Source organism: Papio anubis, chromosome 4 (assembly GCF_008728515.1).
Source record: "Papio anubis isolate 15944 chromosome 4, Panubis1.0, whole genome shotgun sequence".
In the NCBI taxonomy this organism is placed as follows: Eukaryota; Metazoa; Chordata; class Mammalia; order Primates; family Cercopithecidae; genus Papio; species Papio anubis.
Window position 1 is genome coordinate 4,253,905 of NC_044979.1, and position 19,092 is coordinate 4,272,996.

At 44.3% G+C, this 19,092-nt stretch overlaps 2 protein-coding genes across 8 annotated transcripts in view; one reads left to right on the forward strand and one right to left on the reverse strand.

Moving 5' to 3' along the window:
* The window catches only part of LOC116274437 (translation initiation factor IF-2-like), a 32,873-nt gene extending 26,635 nt beyond the window's left edge, over nt 1-6,238 (reverse strand). Inside the window, exons 1-2 of the mRNA XM_031664953.1 lie at nt 6,098-6,238; nt 5,042-5,959 (exon numbers count right to left, since the gene is read on the reverse strand). Coding sequence (XP_031520813.1) covers nt 5,042-5,959; nt 6,098-6,238 — 1,059 coding nt within the window. The remainder of the gene's footprint in view (nt 1-5,041; nt 5,960-6,097) is intronic.
* The window catches only part of PAXIP1 (PAX interacting protein 1), a 59,936-nt gene continuing 46,891 nt past the window's right edge, over nt 6,048-19,092 (forward strand). For 3 of the 7 annotated variants that reach the window (XM_031664981.1, XM_031664984.1, XM_031664983.1), the window contains exons 1-4: nt 6,196-6,317; nt 10,347-10,481; nt 16,078-16,121; nt 18,749-18,812. In XM_031664981.1, the coding sequence (XP_031520841.1) occupies nt 18,754-18,812 (59 nt within the window). In that variant the 5' untranslated portion in view covers nt 6,196-6,317; nt 10,347-10,481; nt 16,078-16,121; nt 18,749-18,753. Of the gene's footprint in view, nt 6,318-6,463; nt 6,488-10,346; nt 10,482-16,077; nt 16,122-18,748; nt 18,813-19,092 lie in introns of those variants that run through there. The other 4 variants (XM_021936469.2, XM_031664985.1, XM_031664980.1 and 1 more) reach the window with 3 other exon arrangements.

The window sequence follows — 19,092 nt, forward strand, 5'->3', positions numbered from 1 at the left end:
AGCGATCCTTGTGCCTCAGTCTCCCGGGTAGCTGGGATTCCAGGCGTGCACCACCACGCCTGGCTAATTTTTTTGTATTTTCAGTAGAGATGGGGTTTTGCCATTGGCCAGGAGGGAAAAATAATACACTTAATCCTCTATGTATAAAGCCAGTAACCTCAAATTCAACAAATATCTATTGAGTAGCTAAAGGGTATTTTTTTGAAATTATCTTTGAGAATTTTGTGTTATATTACACTCTCTAATCTTAATTTATATAAGAATTTTTTTGAAAACCAAAAATGGCAAAAATTGGCAAGATACCATCAATGTCATTTTCTTTTCTTAGACGTGTAAGAAGACCACATCAACCAGCAGTCTCCTTTGCAGCTTACGGAGGTATCAGGAGACCAGGTCTGGCCAGTGGAAATGGCTGGAGGAATGTGTGCCACTCTTGCTAGCTCAGGCACAGAACCTGCAGCAGGATACTCTATGTGCTTTGTCCTCATCTGTACAGCTGGCAAAGCCCCATGATGACAGAAGCCAAGTCCCATTTGGAAGAAAGCTGTCCGAAGCAAGCCACCAAGGCGTTATGTGCAAGAAACTTTTTTTTTTTTTTGAGACAGAGTCTAGATCTGTCAACCAGGATGGAGTGCAGTGGTGCAGTCTTGACTCAATGCAACCTCCACCTCACTGGTTCAAGCCATTCTCGTGCCTCCATCTCCCGAGTAACTGGGATTACAGGCACGCACCACCATGCCCAACTAGTTTTTGTATTTTTAGTAAGAGATGAGGTTTCACCATGTTGGCCAGGCTGGTCTCGAACTCCTGACCTCAAGTGATCCACCTGCCTCGGGCTCCCAAAGTGTTGGGATTACAGGCGTGAGTCACTGTGCCCGGTCGAAACTTTCAAAGTCTTATTCCACTGAAATGTAGTTACAACATGATCTTAATCCAGGTTTCTCAACAGTGGCACTATTGACATTTTGCACGGGTCCTTTGTCATGGAGGATGGTCCTGTGCGTTGCATGATGTTTAGCAGCTTCCTATCCCCTACCCACTAGTTGTGACAACCAAAAATGGCCCCAGACATTGTCAAATGTGCCATAGGGGCTAAATTGCCCATGGTTGAGAATCACTGATCCTGCTACCGCACTGTCCTCAGAGTGATGGGAGACAGGTATGGGACATCGTTTCTAACCTTAAAGGATGGAACATTATAATACTTTATACATGTATTCATATTTTAAGATGATTGCTTCATTGGAGTACTGTAATTGTTAAATTCAAAACAACAAATGTGCAACAATACAGAATTAAATAAAATATTGCACATTCAAACAAGGGAGTATTATGTATCCATTAAACGATATAGATATTTACTGACATGGAAAGGCAGTCTTGATTTTTCTGAAGTGGCAGAGTATGGGGTGTAATTTTTTTTAGGGAAAGAAATATATTTATATGGGACAATGTCTAGAAGGATTTCAATAGTGGTTGCTTCTGGGTATCGAATTTGGGGTAATATACACTTTTTCTTAACTTGTGATTTCTAGTTTTCTGACACTGAATAGCTACACGACACTGGTGGCAACTGTGCCCTGTAGGTCCACTGATGGAATCTTTCCTACAGAGAAGCAGTGCTCTTTTGAGTTCGCAGTTTCTCCTGCAATTGAACTATGGCCTGTTTGTGCTAGAAACTTGAGTATTCTGACCCTTTCATGAGCATGTTAAATGTTGTCTATAAATCCAAACTAAAGGTTTACTAAACATTAAAAATATCTAATTTTAAGGGATGTATGGCTAGCTGAACTGGAGAGATGAAGACTGAGACTGCTGTATACAATACAGAAATACATTTTTAAAAAGCCAGTTGGAAATAATCTAAATAACTGCCTCGAGTGTCCACCAGTAAGTGCAATTTGAGTTAAATATCCCCAACTCTACTTTTGTTTTTTTCTAATTTTTTATTTTTCCTAGGCTTAGGTTATCTAATTGTGCAAAATAGAAAATGAGAAACATATTACCATATTTACTGAACTAGGATTGGCAGTAAGCAGGCTGTTTAATTCTCCAAAGGCCGATCACCAACAAAATCAACATTCTTTCAATTTACTTGGGGGAAGTCTAAAAATATTAATGCTCAGTGTCACATCTGGAAGTGATGTATGTTTCAAATTAAACAAATGCAAAGCTTCTGGTTAATAAACTGATAGTTATTACACTAAAATGGCTCATCCTTGAAGTGTCACAAAACCAGTAATAAGAATTTTATTTAACTGTGAATAAGATACAGCACTGTCAACACGATATTTTGTTCCTATAACTTTGCATATGGCCATTTTGGGGAAGATAATTTCTATGAGTTTACCACTTGTCTTTTAAAAATTGACTTGCCATCTTTACGTCCTCTGCTAGATGGGTTACTCTTCATGATGTCAGGATGCTAGTTTTTTAGACTGCCTCAGAACATACGTTAGCCACATGAAATTAACCTAATGTAAACATTTTTATTTTTCATTACTGGCCAAGCAGTAGTATTGGAGACTCTCTGAGGTATGTTTTCTTTGTGTGACACTGCCTCCAGGCCTTCCTGATGCTGCTGCCATAAGATCCACTTGTGTGGACCGCCTTGCACAGTTCACATGTGGTATTTTACAAATTCTGACTAGTTGATGGGGTTTTAAATAGCAGATTTATTTATTTATTTAGAGTCTCACTTTGCCGCCCAAGCTGGAGTGCAGTGGTGTGATCTCGGCTCTCTGCAACCTCTGCTTCCCAGGTTCAAGTGATTCTCCTGCCTCAGCTTCCCAAGAAGCTGGATTACAGGCGCATGCCACTATGCCCAGCTAATTTTTGTATTTTTAGTAGAGACAGGCTTTCACCATGTTGGCCAGACTGGTGTTGAACTCCTGACCTCCAGTGATCTGCCTGCCTTGGCCTCCCAAAGTGCTGGGATTATAGGGGTGAGCCACCATGCTGGCCTTACATAGCAGATTTCTTAATCCCAGTTTGCCTTATTGACCATCAGAACCTTAAGTAGGGTAAGCTTGTTCTTTTGAACGTTACAAATTGCTTTCTTAATTTACAAAATAAAACACCTGGTTGAGGTCCACTTCAGGTCTTTTAACATAAAATCACATGCTTAGTTTGTGTTTAACCAAGAAAAACAAAAGGAGGGCCAGGCGCGATGGTTCACGCCTATAATCCCAGCACTTTGGGAGGCCGAGGCAGGAGGATCAAAAGGTCAGGAGTTCAAGACCAGCCTGGTCAACACAGTGAAAGCCTGTCTCTACTAAAAATACCAAAATTGGCCAGATGTGGTGGCACGCGCCTGTAGTCCCAGGTACTTAGGAGGCTGAGGCGGGAGAATCGCTTAAATCCAGGAGGCAGAAGTTGCAGTGAGCCAAGACCACGCCATTGCACTCCAGCCTGGGTGACAGAGTGAGACTCCATCTCAAATAAATAAATAAATAAATAAATGAAAAAGGAAAAAAAAAAGGATAAATAAGTTCTCTCACACAGGTCGATAAAAAGGCATGATCTGTATTTTGGATCTAACATATTTATTACACTGATATGTTCCCAACATAGAATTATTTTTCATAATGAAAAATATATACCAGAATATATCAAATATATTATTAGGTATTAAAAGGTTTCCTGATTACAAAGGATGTCATAAAAATTTTAAGGATGGATGATAAATTCTGGGTTTTTCCTTCAGGCAAGCACTCAGTGTTTTTATTACAGGTTGAGTAACCTTTATCTGAAATGCTTGGGACAAACATATTTCAGATATTTTTGATTTGGGATATTTGCGTATACCTAAGATATCTTGCGGATGGGACCCAAGTCTAGAAGGGAAATGCATTTGTTTCACATACACCTTACCTTACCCACATAGCCTGAAGGTAAGGTTATATATTTTAAATAATTTTGTGCATGAAAGCAAAGTTTTGGTGGCGTTTTTTAAAAAATGTTTTTGTTTTGTTTTGTTTACAGACAGGGTCTCGCTGTATTGTCCAGGCTGGACTCAAACTCCTGGACTCAAGCAATCCTCCTGCCTCAACCTCCCGAGTAGCTGGCATTACAGGTGCCCACCACACCAGGCTTGTGATTTGACTGTGACCCAGTGTCACATGAGGGCACTTCTGGAATTTTCCATTTGTGGGGTCACGTCAGCACGCAAAAAATTTCGAATTTTAGAGCATTTTGGATTTCAGATTAGGAACGCTTAACCTAAGTTTGTAAAAGAAATTTTTTAGCCTTACAATAGGGATGTTTCAGATTGTTCAACAGACAAATGAAAAAGACTAAAAAAACCAGAAAACATTGGAATGATAAATCATTAAGTATATTTAAATGTGTTGTTTACCTCTTGTCCGTACAAAACCACTCATGACACATACAAATGTAAAGACAAAACTGTATTCACCTGATTAACACGAGCCAGCGTTCACTGCATGCTGATCAAGGAACCAACACAAATTTTATCATACACTAAAAAAGGATAGAACAAAGGCCAACTTAAAGCCTGGAAAGTGATCCAATCTGTCATATTAGTGTACCACAGAGTAATTTTGAAAGCCTTTTCTTTTTCTTTATTTTTGAAAAGACGGAGTCTCGCTCTGTCGCCCAGGCTGGAGGGCAGTGGCGCGATCTCGGCTCACTGCAACCTCACCCTCCCGGGTTCAAGCCATTCTCCTGCCTCAGCCTCCCGAGCAGCTGGGATTACAGGCGCGCGCCGCCACGCCCGGCTAATTTTTTGTATTTTAGCAGAGACGGGGTTTCACCGTGTCGCCCAGGCTGGCCTCGAACTCCTGAACTCAGGCAATCCGCCCACCTCGGCCTCCTAAAGTGCTAGGATTACAGGCGTGAGCCACCGCGCCCGGACTTTTCTCTTTTTTAAAACCAATTTCACTAACATTTACTAAAAAATGGTTTTCTGCTTTGCAGAAGAGACTTAAGGCATGTGGAGAAGACACTGCGGGCCTGTCTCAGATTCCTTTAGAAACCAATGCTCCACAGTTTTAGGACTAAGTAATATTCCGATAATCACCCAAGAGTTCCTGGTCTCCGGTTTCTTGTGAGATTGGAAATAAACGTGAAAGGCTGTGTTCGTCATCGTGGCCTTATTTCTTCTCCCAACTTCCGGTCGTGCAGGTGTCTTGGGCAGGTGATGCCGAGGCCACTCTGCCGTGTTTTGTGAATCTTGGCAGAAGGGAGGCGAGCTGTAAATAAAACCATGAGCATTAGAATCGCCGCTGTGTAGTATTAACCTGTTGAGCGCGGGGCTTTCCGGGGCTGGAGCTGCACCGCGGGCTCTGCCGTCTGGGACTCTCCTCCAGCGCGGACCGGACACGACCCCAGGCACCAGGCCGGGCGCGGCCGGGACAGCGGGGTCTCGGGCAGCGGCGGGGCCGGGCGTCCCTCCAGCACGTCCCCAGCTCGGGCGTCGAGGCCTGGCGGAGACCCCAGGACTCGCCGCGGCGGCCTCCAGTGCGCGTCTTGCGTGACGCTGAGGTCTCGGGAATTCCGTCACGGCGGAGCCGGGTCCAGCAAGGTGTAGACCGGGGACCCGCGCCTTGCTCGGCCAGAGCGGCTCAGCCACTACTCCAGGTCCGGCCGCGGCCACTGAGAACAGCCGGGACACCCAGCCCCACTCTGCCCGGGACGAAGAAGCCCGAGGAGGCCGCAGCCCGGCTCCAGCTCTCACTAGCGGCCCCGAAGCCCCGCCCCTCCGCCGCGCGCATGCGCAGCCCCCAAGCAGCCGCGTGTGGTGACGGGAGGGGCCTGCCCGCTCCCCTCCTTCCCGGGACCGGCTCACTCCGGCCCCGCCGAGGGGGGCGCGGGTTTCACCTCGTCCCCCGGGATCCCTCGTTGCAGAGCGGCGGAGATGGAACCGCAAGATCCAGAGCGGGCCGGTGGGCCCCAGCTCTCCCGGAGCCGTGGGTGGCGGCAGAGGCGCGGGGCGTTGCTGGAGGCCGGGCGGCTCCTCGGCGCTCCCCCTCGGTGGCCGGGGCGGGATGGTGCGTCCCGCAGGGCGCGCGCGGCTCCCGCGCTTCGGGCGCTCGGCGCGGGCGCGGGCGGGGGCGCGGAGGGCGGGGGAGCGGACCCCGATTCGCAGGACCCGGCCCGGGCCGCGCGGGCAGTGCCGTTGGCGGGGCGAGCGGGGGCGCCGGGCGCCGCGGGGCCGGGGGCGGGGGGTGGGCGGGGCCGGGCGCTGCCGCGGAGCCTCCCGGGCCGCCGCGATCATGTCGGACCAGGCGCTCAAAGTTCCTGAGGAGATGTTCAGGGAGGTCAAGTATTACGCGGTGGGCGACATCGACCCGCAGGTACCGCGCCCGCTCCTGCCGCGGCCTCCTCCCGCGTCCGCGTCCCCGTCCCCGTCCGTCCCCGTTCCCGTCCCCGTCCCCGCTCCTGTCGCGGGCGCGCGCCGGGCGCAGAGCGTCTGGTCCGCCGAGGCCGCCGGCCTGACTGCGCGGAGGGCAGGGGCGACCGCAGGGTGGGCGCGGGAGGCCGGGGCACGGGGGAGTGCGGGAGGGAGGGCGGCCGGGGCGGCGGGAGCTCTGTGCCTCGGTCCCTAGTGCGTGCCCTGAGCTCCCGGCCTGCGGCCCTGGGGTCGCCGCCCCCCACCCAACGGGCCCCCTTGCTCTCTGCTCCTTTGCTGAGCGGGACTGGCGCCGGGTCGCGTCTCCCCCTTCCCCGCGCCGGGCGTCTCGGCTCCCGGGAGAGCAGCTCTGAGGACGGACGAGGGTCGCCGGGATCCCTAGCCGGGGCAGCTCGCGCGGGGGCCCCAGGCTCTCTCGGCCGGCGGGGACCGTGGCCGTGCCCCGGCGTGGCCGCCTCCGCCACCCGGGCAGCTGCTGTCCTGTGCGGGGCTGAGGAGCGCTCCTTTCCAACCTGTGTTCCTGCACGTGGGGGCTGGCATTCGTCTTCCTTGATTTTCCCAGTTGGACGATTAATTTTACGGTACCCTGGTAACACCATCCCATTACACGTTTAATTTTGTGTAGTTTGGGCTCACGCCAAAGGACATTGTGGGTTTTCCTTATTATTCCTATAATAATACATCTGTTTGATGTCACACACTTATCAGTCCGTGGTGGGAATGCATCTTAGTTGAATATCCTCTTCAGGTTAATCTTCAAAATATTTCCTTCTCAAAAGTTTAACTGTACGATTATGTTGCCTTGGATGTGACATCAGTGGCTCCCACCTTGGAGGATGGGGATGCCCAGTGATCAGATTAGGCCTGGAAGGGCGGAGACTCATATTTAGCAGATAAACTTGGGTGGTGTAGAAGGAATTGTAGAAGGCTGATTGATCTTGGCCTTCTTGAGGTTCGTCCTTGTATCTTAGTAACAACTTTTTTGGATCCTTTTTGCTCTGTAACTTTAGGGTAAAGAGACTTCAAGGCCGGGGTGGTGGCTTACGCCTGTAATCCGAGCACTTTGGGAGGCCAAGGCGGGTGGATCACCTGAGGCCAGGAGTTCGAGGCCAGCCTGGCCAACATGGTGAAACCTCATCTCTACTAAAAATACAAAAATTAGCCGGGCGTGGTGGCGGGCGCCCGTAGTCTCAGCTACTCAGGAGGCTGAGGCAGGAGAATTGCTGGAACCCGGGAGGTGGAGGTTGCAGTGAGCTGAGATTGCGCCATTGCACTCCAGCCCGGGCAACAACAGCGAGACTCCGTCCCAAAAAAGAAAAAAAAAAAAAAAAAAAGACTTATATCTTTGAATTTAAAGAGTAAAATGCTTGCTGAACACGGAGTGATCAAAATGAGTGCCTGTAACAGTATGAGCTTTTTCGAGTATTGATGATGATTCCGCGACCCCCTCCTTTTTTTTTTCTATCCACCATTTTTCTCTTCCGCCTCCTTCCTTGCCTTCATGTTTCATTTTAGGACTTTGGCTCTTACAGGGGAGTTGAACCAAATGTTACTGAAAACCTGGAACAAGTTGAACTGGAACCATATTTACTCGACTATGAATGAAATCTAAGTGCTTAAAAATGTCCTTGGCAAACCGCTTTCATCCGAAACAGTATATTTTCTGAAAAGTTTTGAGCCTGGACATCTGATTCTCTGACTCTTGTGATTGTGAATTATAAGTTCACATGTTGACTATCTAGTATGAGGCAGGCATGGATTAGGTGCCAGGTATAATACAGAGGTGAAGAGGACATGGTACCTGCCCTTGAGCGCCCCTCATTGGTGGGGAAGGGAGCACACATCACAGTACAAGGTGTAGCAGATTTCTCCACTGGGGTGCAGAGTAGACGCCACTGAAATGTCATTTCAGTTGGGTTGTGAGATAAGCAGAAGTTAAGAACACGAAGGAATATTTTCATGTGGAGCTATGTGCTGAGGAATGAGGCATTGGTGTGTTTGGGATACATCAGGATGATCACTATATCTGGAACAGAGTGACTTGAGATAAATCTATTAAGATATTCAGTAGTGTGGAGATTGAGGAGAAGCTATTGGTTTTGGCATCCTCAAAGTTCGTGAAAATCGAGTAAAGTGTTTTTGGTAGAGTGTTGGTGGAAGGGGCTGGATTGCAGGGAGTTGAAGAGTGAATGGAAACTGAGAACAGAAAGGTGAGACTCTTCAGGAAATTTGTCCTGAGAAGGAAACAGAGAAGATGCCTGGGGAAGAGAGGGCTGGGGAGGGATCTGTGTTGCATCACAAGCGCGTGGAAGGATGTGGGCAATTTCCCTGTTTACAGGTGGAGGGAACATAGCTATGGACAGGGAGACTCACGAAGAAGGCAGTAGGATCAGAAACAGACTGGAGGATAGGAAAAGGAGGTGCCTTTTCTGAAGACCAGTCGAATGAGTGAAGCTGAAAATGCTTAGAGGTCAAGGGAAGGAGGAAAGGTTAAAGTGGCCCATGGCCAGCGACCGTTGTTTTTTCACTTATTAAATATTGAGCCTCTTCTCTAGTTCCTATCTATTAGTGGTCAGTAAAGTATTCTGAAAAGGTTTTCTAGCTTGTGGGTCACTTTATTTTTTTTCGAGGTTGGAGCAAAAGTTTAATAAGTGAAAAAAGAAAGCTCTCTGCTGCAGAGAGGGGACCTGGAAGAGGGTGTTGCCCTTGTGGCACTTGAGCTTTGTGGGCACCATGTCACTTTGACAGTTGGTGTGCACTGTCAGCTTAGACACTCCCACCTCTTCTGAAGCGCTTGACCGTCGGCTGTTCCTTAACCCTCACTTCCTTGGCTTGTGTGATACTGCACTTTCCTACCTGTCCCTGAAGTATCAGTTGCTGTGTCTGTTCTCTAGGTCCCCTGCCACTCTGCACCACGACCACCTTCATGCTCATGGCTGTGGCTCCTGTCTGTGTAATATGCTGATGACTTTCTGTCAGGGAGATCCACATCTTTTCCTAGCTGCAACTGGATGCCTCTTGCCAGATATTACACATGGCCCCTCAAAAATGGCATGCCCAAACTAAAACACGTCCTTGCGTCCCCCACCTGCCGGCCTTCTAATGTGTTCCTCAGTGAGTGGTACTTACCACCATTTCAGTATGGACATTGCTCTCGTGCTTATACCCCTTCCGGACACCAAGGCTTGCCGATTCTCTCACTTCTTCCTCCTTTCTGCCCCTCATGACATCCCTTTAGTGGATGCCTCTTTCACCTGGGTTATTGCGCTTGTTTCTTAATGGGCCTCTTGTCTTTAGTCACCAGCCAACCAAACCCAGCCAGCCCACCCAATCCATTCTTTTCACATGGACAGTCATCTTTGTAGGAAATCTGTGCTACTTTTCCTGTGTGAAATCCTTCAGTGGCCCTGCATATACCCCAGAATGAAGCACAGACTTTTTTGTGTGGTGTGTAAGAAAGCCCATTTATGGTCTGCTCTGTATTCACCTGTTCAGTGCCTTCAACACTACTCCCTCTTTCTTGATGTATAGATTTTTGCCTGACACCCAGACGTTCACGAGGGTTCTGCTCACATATCTCCTTTTGCAGAATTTTTCCCTAATTATGCTGAAACTCCACATGCCCCAGCCTGTAAGTTGGAAGCTCAGGAGCGCCATGTGCGTGGCCCCACCGCAGCAGTGATTGTGCTGTCTCCTGGTTTGTCCAGCCCGTCTGTCTTGAGGACAGACCATGTCCAGTACTTGACTCACAATAGCCTCCATTAGTTGGTCAGTGAATCAAGATTTGCTGCTTCTGATTGTCACCAGAAGTTTCATTGGCATATTATTCAGAGTAAAAGGCTGTTAATTTTTATGTGGGGAATATGGTGTGTTTTTATTAAAAATTGCTTTGTGCCCAATAATTATTTCTGTAATTCAAGAGTGCAGTACAGTATTGCCCATTTTAATTTGTGTGGGTTTTCTTGTTTTTTAGGTTATTCAGCTTCTCAAGGCTGGAAAAGCAAAGGAAGTTTCCTACAATGCACTAGCCTCACACATAATCTCAGAGGATGGGGACAATCCAGAGGTGGGAGAAGCTCGGGAAGTCTTTGACTTACCTGTGGTAAAGGTTAGTAGTAAATAGAATTTGTTTTATATCTTTTCCTCACGTATCTTGTAGGCAGTACCTTGAAGTTTCAATATAGCTCTTTTCAGTATCTGCTAAAGTCCTATTTTATTTTTATTTTTTATTTTTTTATTTATTTACTTTTTTGAGCTGGAATCTTGCTCTGTTGCCCAAGCTGGAGTGCAGTGGTGCAATCTTGGCTCACTGCAACCTCCGCCTCCCGGGTTCAAGTGATTCTCGTGCCTCAGCCTCCCGAGTAGCTGGGATTACAAGTGCCTGCCACCATACCTGGCTAATTTTTGTATTCTTAGTAGAGACAGAGTTTCATCATGTTGGACCAGGCTTGTCTTGAATTCCTGACCTGAGGTGATCCACCTGCCTCAGCCTCCCAAAGTGCTGGGGTTACAGGCATTGCCACCATGCCTGGCCCTGAAGTCCTGTTTTATGTGGAAAGTTGCCAGATAACTGTGGACATCTTTAACATCTGAGTAACTTCCATTAGCTTCAGGCCCTTTCAGCTAAACCAAGGTAGAGCATGGTTTCTGTATGTCATAAGTCATCCTAGGTCATCCTTTATGCCTGCTACAGAACTCGTCCCATGTTACCACTGCCTGGAAGTTTTCTGAGCCAAGGAAACCTGTCATGCGAAACAGATCTGATGCCTTGAATCAGATGGGTGTTTGAATTATCATGAGTGTATTTCATTCCAAAAGCAGGCTAAGGCCTGTCAGGAGGTAACTCTTAGGACAGGGTTACTTTCCATCCCCACTGTGGCAAGTTGTCCTCATTTTCAGTCAGCTGAAGGGAGTCCCCCATTAACTATGTTGTTGAACTCTTTTCTGACAAGAGTCACAATGACCTTTAGTCACATTGTCTACCCAGTGGTCATCTGGGGTGTATCTAGCTTGACCTATGGGTAATTTGTTGCAGAAAATGGGGGATTCAGCTGGTGGAAGAATTGTTCAGATTTTGTTTATCCACCTACTGTATTATGTTATAGCTAATAAGTTAGTTGACATCTGTTAAAATGTATGTTTTAAAAATTTGTTAAATTTTGTAATTCCAATGCTTCAATTTTATTTCAGATCTTCTCTATTAAGTATTTGTTTTAAAATAGTTCTATACCACTACCATTTTTTCCCTTTTCATGTTATTAAATGCTTTGCCTTAAAAAAAAAATCTGTATGAAAGTTACCGTGGTTTAACAATAACAGTGTTAGGAATTAAGAAAGATTGCCAGCCTGGTGCAGTGGGACTCACCTGTAGTCCCAGCTACTTAGGAGGCTGAGGTGGAAGGATTGTTTGAGGCCAGGAGTTCAAGGCTGCCATGCACTGTGATCACACCTGTGAATAGCTACCGTACTCCAGTCTGGGTAACACAGTGAGACACCGTCTCTTAAACAAAAAGGAAGAGGGAAAAAAATAGAAAGATTGCCATTAAGTCAAATTGCGAGGCCAGAGAAGCCGCCTGGCTGCTGGGAAGTGGTGACCTCCCCAGTACCCAGGGTCGGAAACTGCCTTGTAGTTTTACAAACTCGAGTTTCTTTTCTTTTCCTTTCCTTTCCTTGCCTTTCCTTTTTCCTTGCCTTTCCTTTTTCCTTGCCTTTCCCTTCTCCTTCCCCTTCCCTGATGGTATCTCACTCTGTCACCCAGTCTGGAGTGCCGTGGTACGATCTCTGTTCACTGCTCACTGTTAAAGTGATTCTCGTGACACAGCCTCCTGCGTAGCTGGGATTACCGGCGTGCGACACCACGCCCGGCTAATTTTTGTATTTTTATTAAAGACGGGGTTTCACCATGTTGGCCAGGCTGTTCTCGAACTCCTGACCTTAAGTGATCTGCCTGCCTCAGCCTCCCAAAGTGCTGGGATTACAGGTGTGAGCCACCACGCCCGGCCACAAACTCGAATTTCGGAAATAAATCTGAAAGTGGATCTGTCTCAAGACAAGCTGTTTATAAACCATACTTGAGACTGCTGTAGAAGTCAGAATGACTATGAATTTGTGGTGGTAATGGTCATGTCCACGCACTAATGGGCCCGGTTCAGTGTGGCCCACTCAGGCTCGCCGTGGGTGCAGACTCCTTTGTGGAGGCTGAGTATCAGCAGGTTTCCTGGTTCGTTTACCCAATGCCCCTTTGTGTGACTTACCGCAGGGATGAGGTCCTGAGTTGGGGCACCCTCTTCTTTGGAACATGTTTTTGTCCCTGGCTTGCTTCCTTGTACTGCTGTAGGAACAGTATCTGTCCCTTCCTTCCCCTTCCTACAAACTTTCTTTCTCTCAGAAAATAGCCTGGAGCTATTGTCTCATTAAAGTGACTTTGCATATCTTATGCAGATTTTATGTGAAAGGGTAATCTTCCTAACACATCCTTGGGGCCTAGGTGATTGTTGCCAGGCCAACTACCAGGGGTAGTTCTTAAACCTGCCTGACCCCAAACCCCCTTTTTGTAATTAATACTTTGTAGCACGCCCCTCATTATCCAGAAATGAATCGATATGTATTCGATTCATTTAAATACATGTATATATAAACCTTTAAAATATGTATATATAAACTGAAATTTGTTGCCTAAACTGAAATGTGAAGGTGAAATAAAAGGAAAGTAAATAATAAATATATATTTCAATGTGTAAACACTTGGGCATGGCTTTTGCTATATGTAGAGTCACTGCCTGTAGCTGCTGCAATTGCAGAATGATCTCATACCCCACAAGTGGGGTTGCCACTGTGAGGTGACATTTCAGAATGGTGATCAATTCCTGTAAAGTTCTGAGCTAAACAAAGCAATCTTCCTTCATTTTACACAGTATTCATATTCCTGGGAAAGTCAGTATATAAGGCTAAGTAGAAATACCCATTACTTGTACAATTAACAGTTAGCTTCTAGGATTATCATCATTTTGCCAAGGTAGTTTACTGTATTCAAACCCAGCTTTTTCCCCCTCTGGCTATAGTATTTTAAAATGAGTGACAGACGTATTTCATCTGTACCCAGTAGCATTCCAGCCTGCTTGTAATTTGTGGCAGCACCTGTATTGTCCAGGGACTATTGCGTTACATTGCAAGGTGATAGAGTATTTCGGAGCTGATCCAACAGTTTGCCTTCACTCTAAGATATTTCAAGTAGATCCTGATATTGTTAGTTTGAACCTTATGGGCCTGTCTTATTTTGGATCCTGCTGCTAATAGTTGAGTCTGAATTCATTTGACTGAAGGCTGAGACCTGGTTCCCTAGAGGCATATCCGTTGGCCTTTACCTTGATAGGAAGTTTGACAATGCATTTTAAAAATAAGGCATCTTTATATACAGTGGCAGTTTATCTATCATTTACATATTTGAATCTTATAAATGTTTAAAACTTGTTTCTTTGAGCACCAAAACTTTTTAAATTATTTTTTTTAATTGAGATATTTTTCTCAGTGGCCTTTGGGTATCATTGGAAATGTTAATTTTGCTGACTTGTAGTGGGCTTATTTTATTTAATTTTTTTTTTTGAGACAGAATCTCCCAGGTTGGAGTGCAATGGTGTGATCTCAACTCACTGCAACCTCTGCCTCGGGGTTCAAGCGATTCTCCTCTCTCAGCCTCTCAAGTAGCTGGGATTAGAGGCGCAAGCCACCATGCCTGGCTAATTTTTGTATTTTTAGCAGAGACGGAGTTTCACCATGTTGGCCAGGCTGGTCTCAAACCTCTCACCTCAAGTGATCTGCCCGCCTTGGCCTCCCAAAGTGCTGAGAAATTACAGGCATGAGCCACTGCGCTCAACCGGCTTATTTTTGTATATTGTTCTTTGCCTTTAGGATAAATAGTTCCTTATTACTTTGCTTTTATAGTTCTCCATTTCTGCTTTATACTGTGGCCTACATCCTAATTTTGCATTATTTTATCTAAACTTAACTGAAGTAGGGCCTCAGTGATTCTACTCTGCCTGGATGGGACTTTATGATAGCCAGCAGTCTTTAAACTGGGGTATCCTACCCAAGCTCCCTGGAGGGAGATTTTCAGCATGTGTGCCACGTGGATGGTTGTAAGGTAATAGATAACATTTCCAGACTGGCCCTTCCTAAAGCTGCCTGAGAACACACCTGTGGTCACAGTGGCCCCTCCCACTTTACATGGAAGAATCAAACCTTCACCCATCCTAATCTTATAATCTTATAGTGCAGTGCCTCAGGCTCTGAAAATTCTCGTGGACAGCAGACGGAAGGACAACTAGAAAGACTGGTTTTAGGGACTCTTCCCGTAGTGCTCAGTCATGGCATCATGAGCAGAGAGGGGTTTCTGGGTGTCGCTGTTGAGAGGAGAGCTTGGTCCACATGAAGGTGTTCTGAATTCAGAAGTGTCAAGGCCAATATAGATTCCTGATGCCCATTTTTAAAAATTTAACTGGAATTTTTCTAGGACTATCAAAAAATGTGAAGATATGTTGGATAAGGCACGTAGATAGAAAAATTAAGTGCCTTCTTTCAGATTTCAGATAACTAATCCAATAACTTCTTTAAAACCTTTGGTAAATGTCAAATCATCATGAAATAATTATCCCAGGCACAGCGGCCAATCTTTATTTTATTTTATAAAATGTTTAATATTCCTCTTCTCACAGAAAATACGCTTATTTAGAGTTATGCTGAAAAATTGTAGATGTCATCTAAAACATGATAAGGGAGGCGTTTCATTGTCGGAAATTTATTTAAGGTGTACGTGACAAAAATGGCTTGAAGATCATTAGCTTGGAATATGAGTTGCAAGAGAGCAAAGACTTCCTTTCTCTTTTTCACTGTTACATCCCCAGCACCTTGCACCATCTCTGCATAACATAGATTCTCAATAAATATTTGATGAATGAATTGATGGGTAGGTAATGAGTATATATGTGTGTTTCAGTTGGCTGAAGTTTCTGGAAGTCAGCTGCCTTCCAGAATGTAGTAATGGGGGCATTACTACATTTTTAGATAGTAATTTTGTGAAGTAGAGCTATCAGGATAATGATTTGTGTAATTATAAAAATTAAACATAGAAACAGGATACTTTTTCAAAAATATAAATTACCCAGAAAGGTAGTAATTAATCTGTTTTATAATTAATCTCAGTTTTTAGAATTTATAAAAAAGATTTTTGGGCAGTTAGAAATCATTTTTATAGCTTACAAACATTGTATCTACTTGACTTCACTAAAACAAACAAACACCTCATGAATTTAGACTTGATTGAATTTGGGATTCAAGAAGGGAGCATATGAGGGGCTGACTGTGCCCTGGATGAGGCGGCAGCGGTGGTGAGGCAGGATGGGTGGAAGTTCCCCTGTCCTAATCGTGGGGTCAGCAGTAATAAGTGTGTAAACCTGGAACTTAAATGTTTATACATAATTTTTTAAAAAATATGGTAGTGCCTCATTCTATAATTGGATTTTTCATCTTGGGTATTAGTAACTAATCTTTGACTATAATATTTCTATTTGAATATTCATACTTGTAATCTGGATGTTTTAAAATAGGTTATAACAGAGACTTTTAATTTCTAAGAACAACACTAGTAAAATAGTATCATGCCACTTGTAAATTGAGAATACTTTTTGATTTAATCTTTTCTTTTTCAGCCTTCTTGGGTGATTCTGTCCGTTCAGTGTGGAGCTCTTCTGCCGTATCCTTTTTTTTTTAGTGGGGGAGGAGGGAAAGGGTAACTCTGGGTTTAAGACTGAAAGAAATGGTAGTTAACGGAGTGAAAAGTGGATTCATTCATTAGGACAGATTGTTTTGTCTACATCTTATATTCCTACTATTTTCCATCCTGTTTCAAATTTTGTGTACCTGATCCTTGTCATTACTCATGTTAAAAGGGGGCTTAGCTGTGACAAGTAGCTCTAGGCCAGGAGCTGGAGGCAGGAGCTCTGGTTCTCTTCAGCTTTTGTGGTGCTAGCTAGATGAGGAATATTTCTAAAATTCTAAGTCTTATTTGAATTGTTTGAAGAATAAATTGGGGAAGAGAAATGAGAAGAAAATTTATAACATGCATTGTTAATCCTTGTAATTGCATTGGGTAGAAGGATTATTGATTCAGTGCACATGTGCTGTGGGTTGAGTATTGAAAATAGAGTGGTGAAGAAGACCATTTCTGTCCTCAGGGAGCTTCTTTGCTTGCATTGTTCGTTCGTGGAGCATTAATGGAAGTGCCCCTGCCCTGGCACTGTGACAGGAGCCAGAAATGATGCATTCTATAGGCCTCCTGTTTATTCTCCTAGGCCTGGTGGCTCCCTTTTCATCCTAAAAGGATGATGCTTCATGGGACTGTTATTTCAAGTGTAACTTGCTTGTGGAAATCATTTCTTTTGCAAGTACCTGATACCATACAGTTGCTAAAATTTTAGACCTGGCAAGAGATTATGTCGTGTGCTCTATTTTATTTTGCAGCTATGCCAGGCAGTTCCCTTGAATGCACTTATTACCCATTGAGTCAATGCAGATGGAAGGAAACTTATCATGAAATATTTATAGAGAAATAGAGAAAACATTCCTCTACAAGCAGTTCGTCTTGGAGGATGTGTAGAACTTTAGCAACTCCAACTCAGAAGTTCTAATATTTTCTTGTACGTAGCCTAAGAGTTGGAGGAAATTAGTTCCTGTTTTTATTTTGTTGTTATTTATTACTTTTATAAGAAGTGAAAAAGACTGGGAATAGAGCTAAGAGGCTGGTTTTGCTGTTCTACGTCATTTATTCTCTATACAAGACTCCTTAAGAAGCTGAGTTCTTTTTTTTCCTTTTTTTTTTTTTTTTTTTTTTTTTTTTGAGACAGTCTTACTCTGTCACCCAGGCTGGAGTCCTGTGGCACAGCCTCGGCTCACTGTAACCTCTGCCTCCTGGGTTCAAGCAATTCTCCTGCCTCAGCCTCCTGAGTAACTACAGGCATACAGGGACTACAGGCATACGCCACCATGCCCAGCTAGTTTTTGTATTTTTAGTAGAGATGGGGTTTCACCATGTTGGCCAGGATGATCTTAATCTCTAGACCTTGTGGTCCGCCCACCTTGGCCGCCCAAAGTGCTGGGATTACAGGCGTAAGCCACTGCACCCGGCCACTGGGATCTTCTTTGAGCTCTTACTTGCCCATCCATAAGAACAAAAGATTGTACCACTGTGCTGCAGCCTGGGCGACAAAAGCAAGACTCCATCTCAAAAACAAACAAGGGAGCCCGGGAGACTCACTGATAGACAGTGTGCTCTGAGATTTGCCTTTGTTAATATTTCCCCAAGTCTTTGGAAGTAGAAAATCCATGAGCTTAGTTAGGTCGGAAGATGGAAACAGATCTTGGGTAATGGGGCTGAAGATATCATTGCAATCTACAGAGTTTTTTTTACAGCCAGGAAGTCTCAAATGTTTATAAGATTCATCTGTATAACTGTATAGGAGACTTCAAATTTGGAATAGAATTTTTAAACTGATATTTTTCTTGATTCACCTATCTCAATCAGTATATTTTTCTCCTATAGGGAAAGAGAAGCAATACTTTAACTCATTTTGAATTCTGCACACTCCAGATTCAAAAAAAGTCATTGTTTGCTCTGAATAGCCTGTGAATTACAGGCATGTAGAGATCATGACTGCCTTGTGTCTTGTTAAATTTGCAGTATGTGATGTGTAGTAAGTGCTTATTAATCATTTTGAATGAATTTTCAAGATCAGCTTTAGAAATAGGAAGGATTTTTGGAATCATATATTCCAACTTTTGTTTCAAAAAAGGGGGAATTGAAGCTCACAGTTGTCTTGCCTAAGTTCACAAAGTTAGCGGAGATAATAAAACTAGAGCTCAGTCAAGCCCTTATGAAGGATTCTTCCTACTGTGCAACAGAGGCAGTCACAACGTTTCATTCTAAAAGAAGCAAGACATTTTAATTTTGCTTTTAAAATAACTGCTATGCCATTCGTGTGTGTGTGTATGTGTATATGCATGTGTGTGTTTATATGTGTGTATATAGTTAGCTAGCTATCAGAGATCAAAGGGCTTCCCCCTGTGAGTGTATTTTGCCCATTTGATTTATGATATAAGTGGAGAGATTGGATTTCAAAATGTACTTTACGGAAAAGCACTCAGTTCTTTCTGTGCCACCCACTGCTCTCTATTCCACTCTGCCCTGTGCTCTTCTTTGTCTATCTTAAGTCTGTCTCTTTCTTAAATGGACTGAGTGGGGACGGAGTGGGTGGGTAATGTCTGTTAGTGAAGTACAGGTTGCACTAATCTTATTTCATTGTAATCTTAATAACTATAAAACAGAGTAAATGGTTTTTCTCCAGAATCATGTCAGATTTTTTTTGGAATCACTGCCTGCCTTTCTCAGGTAAGCATGGTTACAGTTAGTCTTGAGTTATTTATATGTGACACTTCTGAGTTTTTGTATGATTGGATTTATGACCTGTTTGTTAACCAGTTTTAGAGAAGCTATTTCCTAAACTGACTGTATATTTAATATGAACTCATGACACTTAAAATTATTTAAATATTTGTGCTTGCTTTTAAGATACAACGTTTTTAATGAGTGAAAATGGTCTTTATAATTAAGAAAAACAAAGATTTAAAACTTGAATATGAAAAAATATTAAAAATGAAATTAAAAGATG